General features: G+C 36.5%; 2 protein-coding genes across 12 annotated transcripts in view; both read right to left on the bottom strand.

Moving 5' to 3' along the window:
- The window catches only part of LOC128863716 (uncharacterized), a 68,200-nt gene extending 65,975 nt beyond the window's left edge, over positions 1–2,225 (bottom strand). For all 3 annotated transcript variants that reach the window (XM_054103022.1, XM_054103020.1, XM_054103021.1), the window contains exon 1: positions 1,943–2,225. In XM_054103022.1, coding sequence (XP_053958997.1) covers positions 1,943–2,153 — 211 coding nt within the window. In that variant the 5' untranslated portion in view covers positions 2,154–2,225. The remainder of the gene's footprint in view (positions 1–1,942) is intronic.
- A 10,315-nt stretch (positions 2,226–12,540) lies between these two features.
- The window catches only part of LOC128865008 (ATP-dependent RNA helicase vasa), a 38,253-nt gene continuing 28,739 nt past the window's right edge, over positions 12,541–22,054 (bottom strand). For 4 of the 9 annotated variants that reach the window (XM_054104850.1, XM_054104851.1, XM_054104852.1 and 1 more), the window contains exon 6: positions 18,353–21,721. In XM_054104850.1, the coding sequence (XP_053960825.1) occupies positions 20,626–21,721 (1,096 nt within the window). In that variant the 3' untranslated portion in view covers positions 18,353–20,625. Of the gene's footprint in view, positions 12,816–13,691; positions 13,979–14,043; positions 14,258–14,322; positions 14,887–17,633; positions 17,820–17,889; positions 18,180–18,352; positions 21,722–22,054 lie in introns of those variants that run through there. The other 5 variants (XM_054104855.1, XM_054104849.1, XM_054104853.1 and 2 more) reach the window with 3 other exon arrangements.

Here is a 22,054-nt window from a genome sequence, read left to right as displayed (position 1 = left end):
TCGTGTACACCGACTTGAAAAATGCCGTTTTGAAAAAAACACGTTTAAAGTTTCAATACCGGTTGAACGTGCCTTAAAACGTGCCGAGGCATCTCTACGTATTTAGGTATAACTCCGAAAGTATTGCTTAGATCTACTTCAAATTTCGTGCGTATACTTTTGAATATATGTACATTACAAAAATGCAATAAAAAAAATCGATTTTTTTGAAAGTCATAACTGCCCAAAAGCCCAAAAAATCCACAAACGGACGTGGTGGCAAAAAGAAAATAACTTGTGCTATTGATAATTTAGTTGTAACTCTTGCCACGAGGGATAGTTTTAAGTCATCAAAGGCCATTGCAGCTGAAATCAAAAATGTAGTATAAGCGACGACTGTACGGCGTCGATTGTACATATGTACAACAAGAACCTAACAGGCAGAACAGCTCGTAAAGTTTCTCTGTTGAAACAAGAAAATTTAAGAAAAAGGAAAAGTTGTGCTCAAGAGCACATGTCAGGGTGTGAAGCAGAGAGTATGAAAAAATGGTATAACATACTTTGGAGCGATGAAGCTAAAATAAATTTATTTGGAAATGATAAATTTATTTGAAAAAATGCGAAATGGCCTATCGGACAACAGTTCTCACCCCTGCTCACAAAAAAAAACAAAACAAAAAACAGTGAAACACGTTAGTGGCAACATAATGATTTGGGGAGGCTTCTCTTGGTATGCTTTTCCATTTACTGAGGAGAATGCCCCACTTCGGTGGCTCTTTACGCAAGATAATGATCCAAAACACTACTCAATGTTTGTATGTGAATAGTTTTGACAAAATAATGTTAATGTTATGGATTGGTCAAATCAGTTAGCCATCCTAATCCCCATTAAAAACCTTTGGGGATATTTAAAGAAGCGAATCGGGAAGGGGCATTCAAAAATAAGAAGGATTTATGACAAAAAATCAGAGAACTATGGTATTCCACTCATAGATACGTGCCGTAGGATTATCAATTCTATGATACAGTAGTTATTGATTATATATATATATATATTGTATATATATATACAGTTTCCTACAGTTTCAAGCCGACTCCGAACGGCAGATATTTTTTATGAGCAGCTTTTTCATGGCAGAAATACACTCGGAGGTTTGCCATTGCCTGCCGAGGGGCGACCGCTATTAGAAAAATGTTTTTCTTAATTTTGGTGTTTCACTGAGATTCAAACCAACGTTTTCTCTGTGAATTCCGAATGGTAATCACGCACCAACCCATTCAGCTACGGCGGCTGCCGTTGATTAAACTTCAATAATTCAAACTGCATCTTTAATAAAATCACTAAGTTCTTTTTGTATCCTATTGTATTTTATTGTATTTCTATTTCGTACCTATTTTAATGGCCACATGAATACATCCTTTTTGATCCCATTGTCACTAGTTTATGTTTTAAACGAGCTTTTAATTATTATTTATATTTGTTATATTAATCTATGAAATAAAAGCCGCATGCAATTGAATACCTTTTATTATTAATTTAAAAAACTTACATTTTCCGTTTGAACGTGGGGGAACCTATTTTAATGACCATAAGTGTATACATACTTATATACCTACATGGACATATTATCTAGTGAAAATTGAGCTCCGTTAAATATTTGAAAATTATTGGAAGGTTGTATTTTGTGGTCTAGTTCTCGAATCGAAGACCAAGGTTTTCCTCGTTCATTTTCAAGGTGAGACTTGAAAACGTGATACAATCATTTTCGAATTGCTAACCAAGCAAAATGTTTATTGGGTAGTAACAATTTATTATGTACATATCTACATATGCGTGCGCAGTGCCGAATTTTATATAGCCGCGCACGTTTGAGTAAAAATTAATTGGGCTTTATTGTTCTTGTTTTGTAATAGCGTTAGTAAAAAAGTTAAAATATATAAATAAATAACGGTATTTACTTACCATTTTCAATCGTTTCCTTGGCGCAGGATATAATTTTGCCTTTGCGCCTCCGGAGATTCGATTCGAAGTTGTTGTCATCGTTAAAATCATCACCAACATCCAAGCCTGCATCCTCTGTGGATTCATGTACATCCTCTGACGACTGACGTTCGGAGGACATGTCGCCGCCGTCGCCGCTGTTTTGTAATAGGTTTTCAAAACTTTTGTTCATAACCTTTTATGGTACTTCACTTTTATGTTTCCCGTTCTTATTATTTTTAATATTCATATGTATGTATGTATATGCTTTATGCTCTACCAAACATTTCGATTCGCAATTATATTTAAAATTCAAAATAAAACTTCCGCTACAACTACGATCGATAAACGGTTAGCTTTTGGATCACAAAATGAAGATTGGGGAAGATTTGCTAGAGTTTCATCCTAGAATCTAGAATTGATAAAAGTCGAAATTGTTGGGAAAACTAGCACTGAAAGGCAGTACACCTTAAAAGAGCGGTGAGTTATCACCATTTAAATCATTCTGCTCAGTATGTCTCTGGCAAAAAATGTAAATATATAAATTGCCAGAACGGAATCCTGACACCAGCTCTCCAAGGAAACTCCGAGGACGTCATATTAAGCATACCCGATTCGAAAATTTCTTTTTAGACCAAATTTAACAATAGCAAACTCAAACACAGATATCAACCATAGAAATAAATAGGTCCGTTTGGCGCTTGCTAGTAAATTATAAGACCCAATTTAAAGCATGGTGGCGCATCTGACGAGCATCAGATGTTATACATATACATATATGCATTCCAATACTTGAGAAATGCGAAGTATTATAGCCTGTTTATCTTAAAACAATAAAGATATTAATATTTATGAGCAGTTATTACCATGAGCATCCCACAAGGCCTCATTCTAAATCATGACTCTGATGGGGAATGAAGCCCGGACAACTTTCAAGGCAAAGAGAACGAAGGTCATCGCTTGCGTTTTGGTAATATACTTGTAAATCTGATGCATGTTTTCGACAACGTTTTAGGAGTTAGAAAAAGCGGGCAATAAATAACATTTCTGGCATTCCTACTGCAGCTACAAAAGGGCCTTTGCTGAAAAACTAGGACTGACAGTCAATACAATAAAATAAAATTAATAAATAATTGGCGCGTACACTTTTGTTAGGTGTTTGGCCGAGCTGCTGCTCCTATTTGTGGTGTGCGTCTTGATGTTGTTCCACAAATGGAGCGACCTACAGTTTTAATCCGATTTCGAACGGTAAATGTTTTTTTATGAAGAGTTTTTTCATGGCAGAAATACGAGGGCGATTTAATAAGTACCCGTGTTTGATGACAAAGGGAAGTTGGTGTGGCATCGTGTGCTGGCATCTATCAAACGACGCAAAATACATTTCAGACTGATTGATAGGTTAGTTAGGATTTGGCAGCTATTCGAGTAAGACGTGTATCGTAATTATCGCTTAGATGGAAAAAGAGCATTGTGAGTGAGAGTATTGTTTGTTTTCAGATGGGAAAAAATGAGAAGAGATAAAAGCAAAATTGAATTCTGTCTATGGGGACGCTTCGCCATCTATGACCACAGTTAGATATCGGTTCAACGAATTTAAACGTGGGTGAACATCCGTTTTTGATAAGGAGCGGACCGGACGCCCGGCAGAGGTGGTTACCGAAGAAATCATTCAAAAAGTCCACGACATGATTCTTGTTGATCGAACGAATGAAAGTGCGCGAAATAACAGACACCACAGGTGTGTCGACTGGAACGGCAATTAATATTTCACATGATAAGTTGGCGATGGAAAAATTTTCGGTCCGATGAGTGCCGCGATTGCTCACGGTGGACAACAAGCGAATGCGGCTGTTAACTTCGAAGCAATGTTTGGAGCAATTTAAGCGACATGCGAATGAATTTTTGCGTCGAGTTGTCATCGTTGATGAAACTTGGATTCATCATTACACACCAGAAATTAAGCAGCAAATCAAAACACTGGATTTCTCCCGTTGAATCTGCTCCAAAGAAGGCGAATACAGTCCCATCGGCCGGAAAAGTCAAGGCGATGATTTTTGGGATGTGAATGTCGTCATCCTTATGGATTTTTTAGAAAAAGGAAGAACGATCACTGGACAATACTACAGCGAGTTATTAGTCCGCTTTAATAAAAAAATTGAAGGAGAACGGTCGCATTTGGCGAAAAAAGTGCTGTTTCACCACGATAACGCAACAGCATTATCCGGAGTGTTCGCCGCCAATCTGCGTGAATTGTGTTATGAATCGCTGCAACACTCCCCGTTTTTATTCGATCTGGCTCCCTGCAACTTTTTCTTGTTCCCTAACATGAAGAAATGGCTCGCGGGGAAAAAATGTAGTTCAAACGAGGAAGTCAGCGCCGAGACAGAGACGTATTTTGGAAAGTTCGACATCCCTATTTTTTCGAGAGGTTTAAAAATGGCCGGAACCTTGGGAGAAGTGTATCTTTCTAAAAAGGGACTACGTTCAAAAGAAAAAAAATTTTTTTTTTTTAAATGGTGTCTCCATTTCTAACACGGGTACTTATTGAACCCCCTTCGTACACTCGGAGAATTGCCATTGCCTGCCGAGGGGCAACCGCTATTAGAAAAACTTGTTCTATAATTTTACTTTTTCATGCACGGAGATTCGAACCTACGCACTCCCGAATGGTAGTCACGCACCAACTCATTCGGCTACGGCGGCCGTCTTTTTTGAATGCTGATAACCAAACCTAAATTAAACTCGCTACCCAAATTAATCCCCGTAAAATACTTGGGGCATATACGCAATCGACTTCAAATCGACAATTACCTACAGGAGCGAAACAAAAGGCAACCAGAAAAGAAAGTAAATTACTCTAACCGGATAGAATTTTTCAAAGAAATGTACTTGTACGAGCACATTGTTTATAGAAATAGAAATAAATTGAAATAAATAGAAAATAAGAAATAAATGAAAAAAAGTATATCGCTCTTCCAAGCAGATATGTCGCAAGATATCGACTTGTTTAACAATTTCAGCAATACGGATTTTAATTATTCCTCAAAATCCCATATCAGAACAACCGAAAACCATTAACACACACACATATGTACGTACATATGAAATGGTGTAATTAATGCAGCAACACCGAAATTGTGAAAAATTTGCGCAGATTACCACGCAGAATAGAAACGTAGACACATGCATAAGTATATATGTATGTAAACTATTTATATACATATATGGGCATTTAAAGGAGATTACGACTTTTTAAGTGTTACTTTGCCAATGTCTTTGAGACGAAAAGCAAGACATATGACTAGCACACTAAAGAAACTATATCCTACTAAAACTCAGAAAAATTACTGAATCTCTACGGAAATGTTAAATAAAAAATGCTTTTCCTCGTTATGATTTTCTTTTTTCATTCAAATTAATATGAATATTTGTTTTCTCCTACTACTTTTCCTTACCTCACCCAAAAAAAAAAAAACAAGAAACCTTATTTCATAACACTCTCGCTGCAAACACCGACATTGGCCGCACGTAAAAACGAACTGATTAGGATGGATTCAGTTTTCGAAACAATCGGTAATACGAGGAAAACGATTTTGACTATTATTTTTCACTTTTATTCACATTGTTTATAACATTTTTATAGCAATAGATTGGTACTTTTCAATTATTTACATTTTCTTTGTTGGAATATAAATCACCCGTTAAAAAGTCACCACCGTCAAGCATATAATACCGTCAAAGACTGGTTGGAAGTCACCAACCAAACAAGGCAATAGGGCATTTCGTAAAAGTCATGATGGTGTGTTGAAATTCTATGTTGAGTTCACTGCAGGAATATTGATTTTTTGATTTGACACAAGTGTCAAATACTCGTGGAAATACTCCTTTTGCTATCAAATCCTTATTGGCGAGTGTAAACAATGCAATAACAATCGAATTGGCCGGTCATTCATCCAATTGTGGGGTGCATACATGACATCACTATAAAGCCCAATCATGTAGCTACGGAGACGATAAAAACATACATAAGTATGTAATACCTTTAAAGGTATAAGGAACAAAAGTATATTTGCACGAACTTAAATATAAACAAATTTAGAAACTACGTCGCTTTTTTATTCAAAAACGTATTGGCGTCATTTAGCAGTAGAAATGAATAAGAAGCTTCGAAAGATATCCTTCTTTTCGGAAATAATGTTAAAATTTACCCCATTTTGATTAACTAAACTGTTACGGCGTTCGCCGTAGCCGAATGCGTTCGTGCATGACTATTATGCATGACTACTATGACAAAATGATTTGAGAAAAATTTGTTTTCTAAAAGCGGTCGCACCTCGACAGGCAATGGCAAACCTGTATTTCTGTATTAAAACTGTAAACAAAACCAAGATGCACGCCACAAATAGGAAAAGGAACTCGGTCAGACATCCAAAAAGCGCCAAATATAAATAAATAATAAAAAACTGTGACGTTTTACAAAAATTATTTCGGAAAAGTGCCTACTCATTAAATTTAGTTGAGGTTACCTTCTGCTGGCTGTTCGCCGGTGATCGAAATCATAATAAAAAATCAAACCTGCCGCAATGGGTCCTACTTATCTAAATGTTTTGGACAAAACTCTTTTTTATAGTAGCAACACAGATCTCAAATTGTGAGTGCTAAGGCAACCTTTAATTGCAACTATTACGTCTCGAATATGGATTTCTATCAAAAACTCTTGAAGAAATATCTGAGTAAAGGCTCTGGAATCACTTGTAGTGGGGATGTTGAGTCAGCAACAGAATTTCTGATCACTAGGCTGATTCAAGGAAAATGAAACGGAAAATTAGACCTCATGGTGGAACAGATATATTCGTAACCAAAGATGAGGAGAGGGATTTCTTTAAACTGTCAAAACATACTTACTATAAAGAACGTTGGAGGGAGAACAGAGAAGTTCCTGGTAGGAATAAGACTTTTTAAGCGTCCAGAGTTGAAATAACTTTTCAGCAGTCCACGATGATTCCTTGATTCGAAAAGATAAAAGCAAATCAACTAAAAACAGCCAAGAAGCACTCAAGGCACTGACAGACGTTTATTTCCTGGCTCTATTCGCACTCTAATTGGAGCAGTAAGAATACGACTAACGAGGGGATGTGCATAGCATCCTCCTAACGGTCTTCCAAAAGGTGAATATTGGGTATATTCAATAACGCATTATAATGCGCAACGTACTTTTGCAGTGTTGGCAATGCGTTCAGAAATGCAAATATGGCAGTACTGCAAATGCATCGCGTTCGAAAACGCCATTTTTGTATCAAACGTCGCGCATTATTTGCAGGAAAAATTTTAATACTGCCAATCTATCAATTGCAACACTTGTCACATTGGCAGTGCTGCCAGCGCTGCAATTACTGCGCATTTGTAATGCGTTTCTAAATATACCCATTGTTTTGATTTCGAGTCTTTGATTTGAAAACTGTTTCGAGGAACAGCTATGTCCTGAAAGCTTGGAGGGTGGCATGGTTTGTATTCATAGCAAAACCAGGTAAGAACAGCCCCCTTGGTTCCACTTATATAGCCACACAAAAAAGCTCTCTATGTTTTCCAGTATTATCCTACACGATCCGCTGTCGAGATGAGAAAATTTTGCGAGTGTATGCGAGACGACCGCCATGGATTATGAAAAATATAATTAATAAATCCATTTCACTAAAGGTTTTGATTTACTACATTTATACTTAGTAATCTTGTGCTGCGGCCTGCATTTTCAAACTTCTTCTTCTTGATTTGTGCGATAACTGCTTAAACAATTTTGGCCAAATTAAGAAGGCGCCAATCGCTTTTTTCTCGTGTTAAAAGGCGCCAGTTGGGCACACCAAGTGAAGCCAAGTCCTTCTTTACCTGATTTTTCCAACGCAAAGGAGGTATTCCTCTTCCTTTGCTACCACCAGCTTTTGTCGCAACGAAGTGTTCAAAGCTGGAACATTTGTATCCATTCGGACGACATGACTAACCAACGAAGCCGGTTATTCCGCAGTATTTTCATATCAAGCACTCACAGGGACGCCTCATCGAATGTTGTCATCGTCCAAGCCTCCGCCCCATACAATACAACGGACATGATGGCAGACTTATGTATATGAAGTTGGTTTGGTTCGTTGAATGAGGAGTTTACTATTCGATTGTCTAATTAGCATAAATTTGCCGATATTGCATTTCAAGGTTGACATTATTATCGGTGTTAACGCTGGTTCCTAAATAAATGGAGTCTGCTACTACTTCAAAATCATTACAGCGACATGGGTGCCTATACGCAAGTGCGCCAACTGCTTAGTAGCCGAAGGTACTTAGTCTTTTCCTTGCTCATCACCAGACCCATTCCTTTTGATACTTTATCCAGCTTAGAAAAGGCAGAACTAACAGCGGGGTTGTCAAGGCCTGCCATCATTGGCATACGCCAACAATTGTACGCTCTTATAATAAATGCGGCCTGAGCGATTAAATTCTGCGCCACGTACAATTTCTTCCAACGTCGGATTAAAAAAATTACACGACAGTCATCCTATCTGAAATCTCATTTGGCAAGAATGATAGAAACAAGATTCAGCCAATCAGAGTGCGTGCCGTCACATTGGTGCAGCAGTTGCATGAGAGAGTTGTGAAAATGAGAACAAGAGTTCAAGAAGAAATTACACGAACAAGCACGACATCACACACACAGCGATTCTGTGAAATTCGCTAAGAGCAAGCTAGCGGTACCACGATCGGCGACACTTTATTATTCTCTACATCGTACTCATCTGGAGGGTCCTTTTCAATTCTGAATAAAAAAGTAACTTCGTTTGAGTAATTTCGACTGTCACGCCACCGGAGACTCGGCAGCAGAGTTCTCCTCATTCATTTCACACATATTCACACACTCGACCAATCATCGTTATTCAGACGACAACATGAACGGAGGTTAGGTTAGTTTTTTCTTATATCAGCAACAAAATCAGTTTTTTCGTAAACAAACCGCTATCATGACCCATGAGAAGTCAGCCAATCAGCTGATTCTTTCAAATGCTTGGTCCAAAACACTACAATGTTAATATTTCTAGTCTCTTTTTGTATCTTTGGACACAAGAACTAGCTACTGTTTGAACTAGCTACACTTTTTGCCAGGTATGCACGTGGATATGAGAAATACATACATAGGTATATGAGATAACAGCCCAAGAAGCAATAATTAAAGGTGATGTAAGTAGCCTAATTTCACCCTGTGTTAGCCATCTTGAAGCTACTTAATAAATCCGTGTTGTCCTCTTGGAAAAGCTACTTTTTATTTCAGAGCAAATTCTAAAGAAAAAGTACTCAAAAGCGTAGAAATTAAAACTTTTGCTGAAAAAGTTAGCAGGCAATATTGTTTTGCCTATTCCATTTTGCTTAGACGTTCGCATCTTTCAATTTCAATTTATTTGATTTTTTTTTTTTTCAAACACGAAACGCGCTGCATTATTTAAAGCGATTTGCAATTTTTGCTTCGAATTATTATCAAGCCTGCAATATACTAACTCAGCGTATGATACATGAGGAACAATGAGTGATCTAACAAGTTTTTATTTAACTTTACGCAACGGAACAAACCTATCAAATAGATAGCTGACTAAAGCATTGAAATGTTGCAGTTTTTCATCCACTGTTGTGAATAACCGACACATATTCCAATTAAGCTCGGCAGCCTCCTTATTTAAGAGATCATGCTGAATAAGCTTAAAGTCTCTAAAAAATATCTCCTTTACTTGATTGTGTCTGTTGAACTGGATGTTGTAAGATAAGAATATCAACTCGTGGTCGGAAACTCCAGCCATAGGAAGCTGACCAATATGACTGACGTAATCTCTGTCACTGACGCAAAATACATCCAAAAGACTTGGTTTACAGTGGGGTGCAAAGCGAGTAGCATATTCATTGATTAAGGAAATTCCTAATGATTGGAAACGATCTATCAAACTCCTGGAAGAAAAATTATCACAAAGAAGGTCTACATTTAAATCGGTGAAGGAGTTTAAATAAAGCAAGGGGATAATGAGATAGATAGGAATGAGATCAAAATAAAAAAGATTACATTGTAAAGCCAAGAATATGAAAAGTAACAATGAGATGAACGAAATAGAAATGATACTAAAATAAAAATGATTACAATGCAAAGCAAAGAGTTTGAAAAACATAAATGATAAATAAGAGAATAAATTTAACGCAGACATAACATTAATAATATAACGCATAAATGTTTTTGTTTTTACATATTAGCAGTTGCCATGCTCTCTATACTCGTTTTTTCAGTTATAATTACAGCATCAGTTTGGGGTCGAGCTCTAACAAACACTTGCCCACGAACAGAGAAAACTGACGTTAGACGCTTTTGCTTTTTATACTGCATAGCCAAACGCATTAGTTCGCGATTTTTTCTTGCAAGACATTCGTGGATAAATAGCTTCCCTTCAATACTGACGCCGACATCACTAAGAGAAAGTGCTCGTCTCTTATCTTTGCAGTATTTAGCTACAGCTTTCAGCAGTTGAGAGCGATCTGCAGCAGAGCTCAATTTGATTATAATTGGAGCTACGCTTTTATTGTTTGGGCGTCTACTTGTGTTTCTGCGTATATATAAATTTATCTTTTTTAACACAGATTTTATACTTGTAACTTTGCAGGTAATCTCGTTAAAAAATCAAATGCATGATTAGCGGACGTGACGAAATAAAAGTGGTTTTTCCTTGTTAAGAGTTTCCACTATTTGTTTTATTTATTACTTCAGTGTAGGTTTACAAGTGGCACATACAGATTCCCATCCGATGCATGGTCAAAATACATATATATATGACACAAATCCATGGGAATAGTTAAGTTAAAAATATAAATAATTAAGTACCAGTTATAAAATAACATAAAATTATTCTATGGCTTACAACGACCTTTTTCAATTTTTTATTACATTTTCAGAAAGGGGATAAACTTATTCCCTTTTTTCCCTTGCTTCCAAATTGCATCAATGGATTAAGTAGCATCCGAAATCAGTTGTCAAACTTTACTTAACCTTGTATAATTGAATCATGATAACAGCCGACAATGATAATACATTTCCCTGACGGCTTGCAGTTTACTCGTCGGCATCTGTAATGTAATACTGTTTAATGAAAAAATGAGTGAGAGTGCGGATTGAGTATACTTTCGATATAATACATCAGACGGTCATATGTTTTTGGGGTCGGTCAGTTCGAGTCCAATACATATTTCATCAGTAGTCGGGTGTTTGGCAGAGCTCCTCTTCCTATTGGTGGTGTGCGTCTTGATGTTTTCCACAAATGGAGGGACCTACAATTTTAAGCCGACTCCGAACGGCAGATATTGGCAGAAATACACTCGGAGGTGCGCCATTGCCTGCCGAGAGGCGACCGCTATTAGAAAAAAACTGTTTTCTTCATTTTGGTGTTTCAACGAGAATGAATTCCGAATGGTAGTCACGTACCAACTCATTCGGCTACGGCGACCGTAGAAAGAGTTTAACACGACGGTAAATAGTAATCGTTCGGCATTTTTTATTCTTGCTATATATCTTTACTACCTTTATATCTTTACCTATTCCTTTTTCCTGCTTCTCCTCCTTACTCCTTGCAATAGTATAGGGTGTATTTTTTTTTTAGCTGCATGAGAACATTAGATGTCGATAACTATGGCTTGACAGCTGAGAATGGCAAATTTTATTGATATTTCTACTCAGTAAGATTTGAATCGTTTAACGCCAGAACAACGCAATTCTCTGTGGAAAAAATAAATCTATTCGCGAAGTACATAGAGCACACTGGCGGCATCATCGGTCCACCTTGCTTCGAAATGAGCAAGGAGCTGCCGTTACGGTGAGTGACGAGCGCCATGCTTTTCTTTTCAAAAAATTAATCAACGATATTTTGTTCTAACAAGACGGCGCAACTTGCCATCAGTGGTCGAAATAGACGCAACTAGTCGATTAGACGTAGCCGCCGAGAGCATATGCCAGATATCTATATTCAAAAAATAAATGCCATGCAATTATCTACCGGATTATAATAAAAAATTATTCCAACAATATTTCTGGTTTCTATTATCATTTTAAGTTCTCAAGCTCTTAAAAGAACATCCGATATAATAATCGCTGAATTTAATTTCTCGTCCATGAGCCCTCTTATGGGTGACTGTATAACTTAAGCTAAGTGCCAGGTCTAAACATCAAATATAGATAAGTGGATTTTATATTATACATGAACGGTGAAATGTTCCACTATTTGCATTTCTGTTTTACAAAATATTATATTGTATTTTCAGACGTTAAAGCAAATAACTGGAAACTATTAATTTGTCAATAAATCATGAGTTTGTCAATTACAAAAAAGGGCAATTAAATTCGTGCACGTACTTAGCACTTCGGACTAACTTTGCTTTCTCATTTGTGTTAGGAGAACATGGAAAACTTGTATTCAAAAAAGTAAACCTATGAAAATTAATCAAGTACCAATAAAAGTAAGTCTTACGAAACAACTACCCATCATCGCTATTCTTTTATTCAAAATACAATTGGCTTTCATATCAAATTCATTTATTTTGTCTTGTAATTTTTTGTAATGAAGAAAAATGAAATTCATGAGTTAAAAATGTCAATTATAAAGTCTGCTAAAATAATTAGCAGCAATTAAACAGAAACCAAATAAATTCAAGCTGCATATGTAGAATGCGTATGTAGGGTTTTTGTGTAATAAATATATAAGTATTTATATTTGGAAGTGTCACTTTAATCCCACTCTTCCTCCTCCTCCAAAGGAGTAGGCCCTGCCGAGGTAATGAAGTTGTCATCAGACTGAAAATAGAATTTGTATGTATTATTAAAAGATTCTTCAAAACAAAAGATTGTGTCAAAAAGGTGGGCAGATTATTATATTAAAGCAATAAATATTAAATATTATTAATACCAACATAAGAAACAGTCCAAAAGTCTTCCATTCTTTTGAGTCACGTTTTATGACTATGTAACGGGCTACACATATTCTGTGGCATAGTAAAGCGAAGAAGTGTTCGTTATTTGTATTTAACCCTTTTGCATCATTCGACGGAATAATCCGCAAACAAAAACTCTCTCAATAAATTATTTTTTTTGTATATATTTTTAAAATAAAATTTTGATAATCCTGTAAAATTATTTTTCATTAGAACAAACCATAAAAGTATTGCCGATGCATGGCATTTTGAGTACAGCGCGCATTTCGAGCGGTGATGCAAAAGGGTGAAAAGGCTTCTTGAGCTATTTTAGTTAATTCTATTGTTGAATAACAAAGTGCGATTTTAGCTCTTTGTTGTCGTAGCTGCCTCACCAAGTCCAGCTAAGGACAGTGTTCCAATAAATCTAGGAAAAGTGTTGTTCCTATGCTGATGGATTAAAGGCAGAGTGGCGCTAGACGAGGTACCTTGCTACGGGTATGTTCACCGCATTCAATAACTACAGCAATGTTGCGACCCTTTTAGTTTTTTGATGACCTGTTGCTGATACTCAGCTTATTAGCTACCGCAATATTGCAGAAATATGGATCAATAACTTCATTTCATTTGAAAACTCAATAAAGAGTTCATCTTAGGGTGTTACAAATTATAATGTGAATGCGATGACAGTGGAAAATACGAATTCGTTGATTTAAGTATAATAATATGATCACCCGCTGCAAATTTAAAAATTGTTTACCTGCACATTTTTTCGTACGTCCCGACCGCCAAACCTACTACTACCTGAACTACCCAGTCCATCGCCACCTCCACCTGAACAGCATCGGAGAAATTCGGGCACTTCCTGTGATGCGCCTTCAAGAATTTTCACTAAATCACTTGCCATAGCCGCATTTTGATCAGGATCAAAGAAACTAGTTGCACGCCCATTGTTGCCAACTCGACCTGTACGACCAATACGATGGACGTATTCGTCGATGGAACTCGGAAGATCATAGTTGATGACGTGCTTAACGTTCTTAATATCTACAACATAAAATTCAGATTTAAGAAATTGCAACATAAATAGTGTTCGACCCATGTTTACTTACCTAGGCCACGCGCAGCGACTGATGTTGCTATCAACACTTTCATCTTTCCAGACTTGAAGTCTGCTAAAGCCATTTCTCGTTGACGTTGTAACCTATCGCCGTGTATAGAAGTTGTAGGAAATTCGGTTTCCGATAGAAGGGACGCAAGGAAATCTGCGCCACGCTTCGTTTCAACAAAGACAATGGTGCCATCACTACTTTCGCTCAGCAATTCCTATAAAAAAGCAAATTTATATTAAATAACAATCATTGTTTTAAAGTGGAAATATCCACAACTACCATTAATTTGGAACGCTTCTGAAATTTTTTCACTTCGAAAATCTCTTGGGTGACATCGGAGCACGCGCCGCCTACTACACCAATTGTAATGAATATATAGTTGGACAAAAAGGCGCCAGCTAAACGCTGTATCTCCTCGGGGAAAGTAGCAGAAAACATCAAATTTTGTCGTTCCTCCATTGGTCGCATTGTCGGATGATTCATCACCGTATTTACACTGTCTTTAAAGCCCATATCCATCATACGGTCGGCCTCATCCAGCACTACATAGCGCGTGTCTTCAAATGTTATGAAACCCTTTTCAACAAAGTCCAATAAACGACCCGGAGTGCATATCAAAATGTGACATCCTTTTGCGATATTTTCGCCTTGATGTTTGCTTGAAGTGCCCCCGTAAACAATGCTGATCTTCAAATAAGAGCCCAGCGCAAACTTTCGAGCTTCAGAGAAAATTTGTATTGCCAACTCGCGTGTTGGAGACACAATTACCGCCTGCGGTTTACCGATTGACAAATCACAACTTTCTCCTAGGATGCCATTGATGATTGGAAGCAAGAATGCGGCCTGGGAAAAAAAATAAAACGGCGTATATTTATATACATAGCTCATAGACATGCGTTATTTCTCAAAACTAAAGCACCATCCTTTAGAATTTCAAATAATAGCAAATTAATTAATAAAATATTAATAAATAATAGAAAATAACAGAAATAATTTTTTAATTTTAGAATAAAATATTTTCTTATAATTTTTTAATTTTATTCTTTTTTTTTAATTTTTTTTTTTAATTTTTCTAAATTTTTTAATTTTTTTTTTTAATTTTTAAAATATATTTATATTTTTTTTTAATTTTATATTTTTTTTTTTAATTTTATATTTTTTTTTTAATTTTTCTTTTTTTTTAATTTTTTTTTGTAAATTTTTTAATTTTTTTCATCTGCGGTTACAGCGGCCCAAACCATTACTTGTGGCGGGTGCTGCCTCCTGGTGGTTAATCAATGACTCAAGTTCTCGTATGAACGGTCGGTCAAATAAACCCTATCGTTTTGGAAGTTTACGAATAGCTCAATTTGAAAAATTTTCTCGTCAGAAAACACAATGTTCGGAAATTGACCGCTTTCGGCCAAGCTAAGCAACTTTTCGCTTTCTCAAGTCCGACTTGTTGGGGCTTTGCTGTGAGATCATGCGGCGCCTCTTGGATCTTTTAAGGCTTGATTTTGAGATCATTTTTCAGTATTCGGCGGATGATAGGTTCAGATATTTTCAGTTCTTCCCCCATTTGATTGACACTTCGTCGGAGATTTCACTCCAATCGCTTCTTCACTTCTTGAACCATTTCAGTGACGTTGGAGTCTCTTCATGACCACCTCCATGACGTTGCGCGATGCTATCAGTATCATTGTAAGGAGTAATGGTGCTGTAAACAAAAACTTTATTTACTTTAAGGAGCTCGAGCTCTCGAACAATCGCTCGTTGTGACTTTCCAGCCAAATATAATGCAATCACACTATTAGGCTTGAAATCCATTAATGATTTTCTTTTTTCGCGTTTACTCTCGGCAAAATGCTTCCGCGCACTTGTAAACAATACTCTGGACTGTCATTTAGCCAACTAACAGACAGCTGACGCCCGTGCATCAGCTGCGCGAGCAGTCTGAAGATGGTTACATTTCGAGTGCCAGACCCGGGTTTGCTCAGTAAGTGGTTTCCTTAGCAAGACACTGTGTTGCTAGCTCTAGAAATTTTTAGTAAATAAAAGAGGAAAAAAAATTTGTGGAAAAAATATTTAATTTTCGAAACGGTATGCTGAGGAACAACAATTCGCTGAAGAGTTTGTATCAGTATGCCCAGGACTAATATGGCATGACACATTCACAACTACTGGGAAAAGCTTATTGCATGTACAAAGCACGTGAATGCCAGCGCCGACGGCAAAGCAATCAGCTCTTTTCAAAACAGGAATGTAGTTAGTAATGTAAAGATAATCGTGACTTGGAGGTCAAAACTGGAAACTTACGTGGGCAAAGCGTAGTAAAATAAGGTGTAAATATGTTCACAGTTTGTTTTTCAGTCAATCAAATGTATCATGAATCCATTTCTTCTATGAAAGTATTCATCATTACCCTATTTTGCTTGGGTAACATAAGAGGATCATATACGCGAAACTTTGCGTTCGGTTTGAAATTTAAAAATTGATTCACAAAATATAAGTTGGATTAAGTGAAACATTTTTTTGTTTTAAAATCAGGCTTGGCAATTTCCGCTAATAACTGTTATTTGAACCATATATTTATTTATATACACATAAATATAGCGTTTTTCAGAAAGAGCGCTTCAACTTTTGAACTTTTTTGAATAAAACACAAACGGTTTGACTTTTTTAACTAATTTTTTTTTTATTATCGAGTTTGAACATACACATTTAAGTATGAAATTCGATTTCTTTTGCATGACCACCGCGTGCACGTTTTACGAAGTCCAATCGTTGAACCCAATTTTCGACCACTCTTTTGCATAAATCGGCCGAAATTCCACCAATTTCGCGTTCAATATTGGCTCTGAGCTCACAAATCGTCGCCGGCTTGTTACTGTATACCCATGACTTCACATAACCCCAAAACGGGACGGCTTGTTAAATGGACCGTAAAATGGCCGTAATGCTCTTAAAGTAGCAGCAACAGAACGATTATTTTCATAAAAAAATTGCACGATTTGCAATCGTTGCTCAAGTGTGTAGCGTTCCATGATGAAATGTATACTAATGAAGTTTACAAATGACAAGCGAAAAATAAAAAAATATTGCGTCGTTCGCCCTCCCTATCGGAAAAAAGTTGAAGCGCACCTATTGAATAACCCTATATATGGGCATATATGAATGTATTTTATATTGTCCATAAAATATATCATTGGCATTGAAATTTAAATAAAAATTTATTTTTCAAACCGTTCGCTGTTTGGTTCCATTTAACTAGAAAAATACTCTTTGCTACCATTTTTACCAAAAAGGATTTAATTTTTCCATTTTTTCACCTTCTTAATTGCAACTTTTGTAAGGGAGTATAAAAAATCGAATGCCACAAGTGAGCAAACCTTTAATATTTGAATCATGATGATGATGAGTATTTTTCGTATCAATATTTTTATAAAACAAAAAAGCTGTATAATTTTTGTTGTTGTACAAGATGTAGAAGTATGAAAAATTTTAAGTTGTTTTTTTTTTGTTTGTTTGAAATTCTTTAAGAGGTACTTTAGTTTTGGTCAATACTGCACATGTGAATGCAAGGCTAAACTATATATAAAATTGGTGCTCACCGTTTTTCCGGAACCCGTTTGGGCACATGCCATTAAATCTCTTCCATCCATAATTACTGGAATGGCGGTTTTTTGTATAGGTGTTGGTACCTTATAACCGGACTTACGAACGTTATCCATGACCAAATCACGCAAGCCCGCAGTTTCAAAACTCTTAAGTGGCGGCGGCGCATTCTCACCTGACACCTGGTACATAAAAATGGCAATATATTACAAAATTCAATTATTATATATTTGGGCACGTATGATGCATTACCCGGACTGGAATATTGTCGTATTTGGAAAAGTTGATTCCCGATGAAATTCCGCTACTAAAGATTTCATCCTCATTATCGGTAGGTTCTGGTGGTATGTAAAATTCCCGTTGTTTTTGTTCGCCTTCATTTTCGCCTTTATTATTGTTAAAGCCTTGGTCATCACCATGTCTATCCCCATTGAAACCATTACGCTCGCCGAAATTATTACGGCTTCCGCGACCTCCACGTCCACCACCGCCCCGACCTCCACGGCCACCATGAAAACCACCGCCATTGCGCTCTCCATTTGCTTTAAACGTGATCATTTGTGTATATTTGTTTTTAATTAATTTAGCAGTAATAATAACGGTGAGTAAGGAAATACAAAGCATAAAAGAACTTAAATGTTAAATTAAACACAAACACAAAATTAATTAAAATATATTCGACTCATAACAGGTATTTTGAGCAATTCACGTAGAAGTTGATTTATTTAGAAACCTGTATGCATGATTCAAATGACAAGAAATTCCAATTGCAAAGAAATCACCATTTCAACAGTTTGATCTCTTTCGTACATTTTTGCTAAGATTTTAGGCAATGATACTAAAAACATTGATAAGGCAGAATTTTTTATTCAGGAAAATATTATGTCTAATGTCTACATATCAGTATGAAAACATAACATTTGCATGAGATACATGAAACAATACAAGGAATGAAGCGACAGTCCAAGTGCCCTTATTTGCTGCAAATGCAGCTACGGTCAACTAATTAGCAACTCTAAGCAGGGCGTCACTTTTACAAATAATAAGCAAATATATTTTTAAGAATCCAGATATTGGTTTAAATGCCATCTCTTTCTTATTATTTAGTTAAAGTAACGCAAATTTTTGGTGAAATTCCAGGCTAATTGAAAGATATAATATGATCATTTCCTTGTTATATTTTTAGTCACTGCATAAAGTACGCAAATAATTCGAAGGCAGATAACCTTTATAATGACATGCCCTTTGCCCTGTGGTTTTACCAGCTGCAATATACGAGTACAGCAGCGGACACTGAACTAGTAGTGCGCACTTACCAAATGCATATCTTCAATTTTGCATCCCACGCGATAAAAGTATACATTTTTCTAAATTTCAATCTAAATCTTTAATAAGTTAACTGTTACCGTTTTATTATTGAACTAGTAGACTCTGCTGTACGTGAAATTTTTAACGAACGGTGAAATAATAAAAGTTTAAAGAAATTATTGTGCGAACAGTGTGTTGTGTATGGCAAAAGTCAGGACAATTCTTGTGCGCATTTTAAGCCTCCTAATTGTCAAGTCAAGCTGCAATGCTAAACAAACAGCTGCGGTGTTTCATTAGAAGACTCTTGAGTATGTGCGAAAATCATTTTCGGTTCAATGATTTTATTTCTTGCCCATCGCAGGCAAGTACTTTTAAGAAGGCGTGTTTATTCCCATGCGATTCCTCACTCACTAAAGTCTCTGACGCAACTAAGTTGACAGTCAAACCCCATAGGAAACCCTTAGACTGATCTCGAGAGAGCTATATGGCGTAACAAACCTAAAAATAATAATGAACTATAGTTCCACGAACCGGAACGACCCGAATTTATATCCGCATATGCATTCTCTGCACGTGTATGGGTAATATTTATGCTGCTACAACAACAAACCTAAAAATAATAATGAACTCTAGTCCAACGTTCAGGACAGTCAAACCACGAAAAACATGAGAGCCTCTCATGGACTCGTTGTCAAAAGTGAAGGTCATGCCGCCAAATACCAAACAATTTCCATGTGGTGTGCTAAATATTTATAATAATTACGTTTTATATTTTTATGTCAAATTTATTTTTTTTTTTCATTCAGTACTATTTTACTGCTCGAAGTAGTTTTTATGTAGATTGAACTTATATGTTTATGATGCCCACACTCACCAACGTAAACGTACGCCCGTATTAGCGGACACAATGAAACTAATGAGAGCCCGGTGTAAATCAATTCTCACCACAGTCCCGTTCCGTAGTATCGTAGATCGTTCTTTCCTCGTGTCAGGTGATACGGGCGAACATTTACGTTGGTGAGTGTGAGCATCATTAGAGTATGTACGTAAATATACGTAAAGGTGGGTCTAAATATATTTATTTTTGAATAATAAGATTATTTTCCCGAAATTGGGTAGTCTCCGAGTGTCGCAAAAATTATGGCTTGCATTCAACGATGTTCACTAAACATAAAAAAAATTAAATCTATGTAAGACAACGCTAGCTCGCCATCTACAGAAACTTGTAAGAGGCATCGTATGAAAATGGCATGTTTAGAAACAATAAACAAAATAGCAAAAAAAGGTTGTATAACCCAAAATACTATGCACGGTTCACGTAGTATTATTGGATAGAGCGCAAGGTCCTAACATGAAGTTCGGTGTCATTACAAAAAGGATATGAATTAGCACCAATACTACTGTTTTGTGATGAAAACCGAAACCCTAAAATACACAAGAAAAACCGGCTTATTACAGCAAAGAAAAAAACAAAACGTTTCTACCCACGCAACGGAACCCAAAAGTTATTACTAAAACAAATGTTTACGTCCCTGTGCTGCTACTAATTAGTTGACCGTAGATGGGCATGTGTATGTATATATAAGTAAATTTTTAATTTTTAACGCACTTAGTTATTGATAAAAGAATAAAAAAAATTAGAACAAAACTTTAACAATGACTTCTTGTTTACGTATGAAATCAGATTAATCCAACAAATTGTCCATTATCATTTAGTTGTATAATTCCGGCAGTCTGAAGTTCTACTAAAAAATAAAAAGCAACAGCGGCTAGGCGTTTATTTTTTATCCAAGACTTCTTAGTGATATTGAAAGATACATTCCGGATAATCTCTTGCAATATATTCATTTTGATTTGTAAGACTTCAACGTCAGTATCAAGAAGCGCGTTCACATCATAGGCATAAGTTGATGACAAGAATGCTGCTGATTTTTGATTACAAACTTGTAGCAAGCGTTTCCATTCTGTTAGATTATCCGTAATCGTTGAGATCGACTCGATATGCTCAAATACGAAGCGTTCAGGCGATGGCTGTTGCATAATAGCTTGTTGTGTTTTCTCTACTTGATTGGAATTATGCGTTACATCTTCAGTCATGTAGCACTCAGCGTGAACCTCTGCTGGCGCGATGCCAAATGAGTTACCTATTGGCAATTGAGCTTGCAATATACTAATATTCTCAGCAATTTCGTCCCTTATATTCTCGACTGGTCTAGTAGCAGTTGGTCGTATCGGTACATGGTGACGCTTTTTGCGTCTTTGTGGCACCACGCCCACATAGTGTAGATTAGTTTTCCGTTTACGGAGCACATCAAACCAATTCCTAGGTGGAAGATCTTCAGAAACTTCTGCAATAGAATGTGGACCACCTCGTGCTTCTAACTGTAACGATCTACTAATTGGCTTAAAGGCAAGTTCAGTGCTACCATCATTTGCCTCATTTTGGAGTGTTAATAAGTCATTCGAAACTCTGTCGTCCAAATGACGGAAAGGTGTTGATGAGGTTTCAGCGCCCCTTAAAGTACGCCGTAATATTTTGCGCTGGAATTCTTCTTCGCGTATGGAAGGTAAAGTTGCAATTCTGGATTGTGGTACAGATGCAATTCTGGATTGTGGTACAGATGCAATTCTGGATTGTGTCGAGCGGGGTACAGTTGAAGAACCAAATTGATTCTCATCCGTAAAAGTCAATATATTTGCAGGAGGTTGAATAGCATCCGGTGTGAAAAACGTGTCGTCAGCTAATAATTCAGGCAAACCGGTGCTCCCTTGTAGACTGTTTTGGCAACAAATAAATGTATTGTGCATCAGTAAAAAGTTGTAGCGGTATTACAAAGCAAGATTGTCTAAAGTTTATTTAGTACTGCCATAAGTTCTATTACAAAATTTTCCAAGCAGCAGGCTTTCAAATTTTAAATTAAAAGCTCGGGTTATTCCATTTTTTCGATAAATGTTTAAAATCTCGGTGAAACACTAAAATAAAGAAAGTTTTTTCTAATAGCGGTCGCCCCCTCGGCAAGCAATGGCAAACCTCCGAGTGTATTTCTGCAATGAAAAAGCTTCTCACAAAAAATATCTGCCGCTCGGAGTCGGCTTAAAACTATAGAGT

The sequence above is a fragment of the Anastrepha ludens genome, chromosome 5 (assembly GCF_028408465.1).
Source record: "Anastrepha ludens isolate Willacy chromosome 5, idAnaLude1.1, whole genome shotgun sequence".
Classification (NCBI taxonomy): domain Eukaryota; kingdom Metazoa; phylum Arthropoda; class Insecta; order Diptera; family Tephritidae; genus Anastrepha; species Anastrepha ludens.
This window is presented reverse-complemented; position numbering and strand designations above follow the sequence as displayed.